We start from the raw sequence: 3,288 nt of genomic DNA, 5'->3' as shown, positions 1-3,288 counted from the left end.
TGTAAGGGTGGGTGGGGCGTGTACGGGGATGGAGGACTGGGAGGGTGTAAGGGTGGGTGGGATGTGTACGGGGATGGTGGACTGGGAGGGGGCAGAGAGGGTGGGGTGTGTATGGGGATTATGAACTGGGAGGGTGTAAGGGTGGGTGGGGGGGGGGGGGGGATACATGTCCAGAAGTCTCCAGTTCACACGAGATTGCCCCCTCCCTCTCCCGACACAGAAGGGGGGGTGGGGGGCGGTGTACCCCGTCCCCCGACCCAGAACAAATGGGTGTCAGCTTTCCAAGGAGACAGAACCCTCTCACACAGTGAGCAATTTGTTATTTTAAACAGTTAAGATGTCTCGTTAATACCTGATACAAACTATAGAAAAACACTCAGCATCTCCCTTTTTCTGAAGACACTATGATACAGAATGTAATATAAGGCCATTAAAGATGTCAACACCATTAGTGACACATTTCCCCTGCCCTGGACTATTTTGGAGGCTACTTGCCATTCGATACTCACCATTTTCCCCTCAGTAATCATCAACCCCTTATCCAATTCCCCCCTCAGAGTCAGAGGTCACACTGTCCAGTTCATGACCCCACATCTACAGGGCTGACCGCTCCCTCAGGCTGGCTCACACAGGCCCTTACTGCACAGTGACACGTGCCCCTTATGACCTCCCCACCACCCAGGCTCAGCAGAGGGGCAGGAAGTTGAATGCTTTAAAGCCCCTCCTAAAGGTCATTGGGTAGCTGAAGTCAGCCAGATCTACTATGGTTGCAGCATTGGGAGAGGGGACAGCAACCCCCAGACGGAGACTGATACCCCATGGCAGGAGGGATGGGGCAGGTACACGACAGGACCCCAAACAGGGAAATGGGGAGGGGTCACCATCTCCTGCTTGTGGTGAGCCACCAACCCCACCACAAACTGACATGGAGCCTGTAGACTGGAGTCACATGCTGACCAACAGCAGACATGGTTTCAGAGACAGTGTCTGGGGTTTGGGGTGGGCTCAAAGGGGAAGTACCCGAGACAGACTGTAGCCTCTCACCTGAGCATCGAGAGAACAGAAACCGCTCGCACAAAGCACCAAGTGTTGAAGTGGGTCAGGTGTGTAACAAGAGCAAGGCCCTGACCAGCAAACTCCAAACCCTGAAGCAACAGACACACAGTCAGAAACCGTTCTGTTCAAAAGGAGTCTCCATCTTTCCCGACTGTAAACTTTTCAAAGTTTTGTGCGTGGCTCTGCCCCTTCTCCAGTGCATTTTGAAAGTGAACTCCAATTGGCTGCTTCATTGTACAGTGCATTAAAAAACCCTCGGTGCTGGGATGGGGGCTGCTCAGCTGGGAGGGGCATCACTCAAGGAACTCTCTGCTTGTCACTGGAACACGAGTGAAAGTTCCTCATTGCTAGTGACTGAAGGGAGAGCTCAGGGCACCAAGTTTATATGAAAACAGCGTGTGTTGCTATTGGCTCCAGCAGCCTATGCCAGAAGTCTGATCACCCCGTTATCAGATCCCAGCAGGAGAAGTCGTTTGGTGGGCAGGATCCCGAGGCTGGTCAGCGTCCCACGGAAGTTCTCAGAACTCAGCTTGTTCATGGAGATCGGAAGTGAGCTGTCCAGCAGCGAGTAGATCCCAATGCGATTGGCCACAGTGCCAGCTACAATCTCATTACCGTGGAGATCGAATGTGTGCACGGGGTCAGAGGGCGACCGGTAATGGTGGAATGGTTTCTGGTCACACTCTTTCCAGATGGTGAGGGAGTGGTCGGTAGATGAACTGACCAGAACATTGCCCTCCGCACTCTGAACAAAGGAAAAACAAGAACACAGTGAGCACCAAGACAATAACAACTCTCTGTATTTATTTAGCATCCCTAAAGCAGTACAAAATTCCAAGGAGCTTAACAAGAACATTGTCAATAAAGCCATTTTTCCCCCATTGTGTAGGAGCACTAGGTCAGGTGCCAGGTAACCAGATGTAAATTTGAAGGTCAGTCTTCAAATAAGGGCAAGATGAAGACCCACAGTTCCAACAAGTTTGAGTCGGACTTTTAAACATGTGCATTTCTTCAGCTTTGGCTGAAATCCCAGTGCTGCAGAGACCCCACAAGGGAATGGTGTTTGGTGAGACTTCCTGCTGGGACAGTGAACCCTGAACCTCAGAGGCCTCTCACTGTCCTGTTTACCCTGCTGTGAAACTTTAGCCAAAACCAACACTTCACCCACTGAACACAAACAAACTAAACTCCTTTAACCCTGGCCAGCCCACAACACTTCAAAACTCAACATCAGGAACCTGCAACAAAAAGTACACAGTGCTGGAAAAACTCAGCAGGTCTGGCAGCGTCTGTGGACAGAGAGAAAGGGTTAGTGTTTCAGGTGCAGCGACTCTTCATCAGAGCTGAAAGCAGCTGCAGGTTTAGTAAATCAAACTAATAAAGACGGTGGCCAGAGAGGGTGGCGGGAAATAAAGGAGAAGCAGATAAAGAGAACGATGATAAGCTGGGAGAGAACGAAATGCTGAACAGATGATAACAGCAACTGTGAACAATTGAGAATGGGTGTGCTGGGACGAACCCAGAGGGAACAGGACCTGGGGGTGTGAGAATGGGTGATAAACATGGGGGGAGGTGCTCTTGCTCTGAAATTGTTAAACTCAGTGTGGGGTCCTGAGGACTGTAAGGTACCGACACGGAAGATGAGGTATTGTTCGTCCAGGTTGTGTTGAGCTTTTCTGGAGCACGGCAGCAGACCTGAGACAGAAATATTGGTGTGGGAACATGGCGGGGTGTTGAAGTGGCAGGCAGCTGGAAGCTCAGGGTCATTTTTATGGTAGACCTTAGGCGTTCAGCAAAGCGATCACCCAGTCTGCATTTTGTATTCCCAACGTACAGAAGACCACAGTGTGAGCAGCGAATACAGTAGACTAGACTGAGTGACATGCAGGTAAATTGCTGCTTCACCTGGAAAGTGAGTCTGGGGCCTTGGATAGTGAGGAGCGAAGAGGTAAATGGGCAGGTGTCGTACCTTCTGCAATTGCATAGGAAGGTTCCGTGGGGCGTGAGGAGGTTTTGGGAGTGGAAGAGGAGTGGGCTACGGTGTCCTGGAGGGAGCAGTTCCTGCAGAATGCTGACAAGGGAGGGGAGGGGAGGGGACTGCGTGTCTGGTGGATGCCTCCTGGTAAGGTTATGGGGAAAGCAGCTTATAAACCCTTGGATGCGGATGGTTGTGGGGTGGAAAGTGAGGACAATGGAGAAAGTATTATTGTTGTGGGAGGGAATGGAATGGAA

At 51.1% G+C, this 3,288-nt stretch overlaps 1 protein-coding gene across 1 annotated transcript in view; it reads right to left on the bottom strand.

The window, feature by feature from the left end:
* The window catches only part of LOC125482046 (WD repeat-containing protein 81-like), a 10,620-nt gene continuing 7,332 nt past the window's right edge, over positions 1-3,288 (bottom strand). Inside the window, 1 exon segment of the mRNA XM_048594026.1 lies at positions 1-1,801. Coding sequence (XP_048449983.1) covers positions 1,478-1,801 — 324 coding nt within the window. The 3' untranslated portion in view covers positions 1-1,477.

Source organism: Rhincodon typus, unplaced genomic scaffold (genome assembly GCF_021869965.1).
Source record: "Rhincodon typus isolate 14 unplaced genomic scaffold, sRhiTyp1.1 hic_rhity00005299, whole genome shotgun sequence".
Lineage (NCBI taxonomy): Eukaryota > Metazoa > Chordata > Chondrichthyes > Orectolobiformes > Rhincodontidae > Rhincodon > Rhincodon typus.
This window is presented reverse-complemented; position numbering and strand designations above follow the sequence as displayed.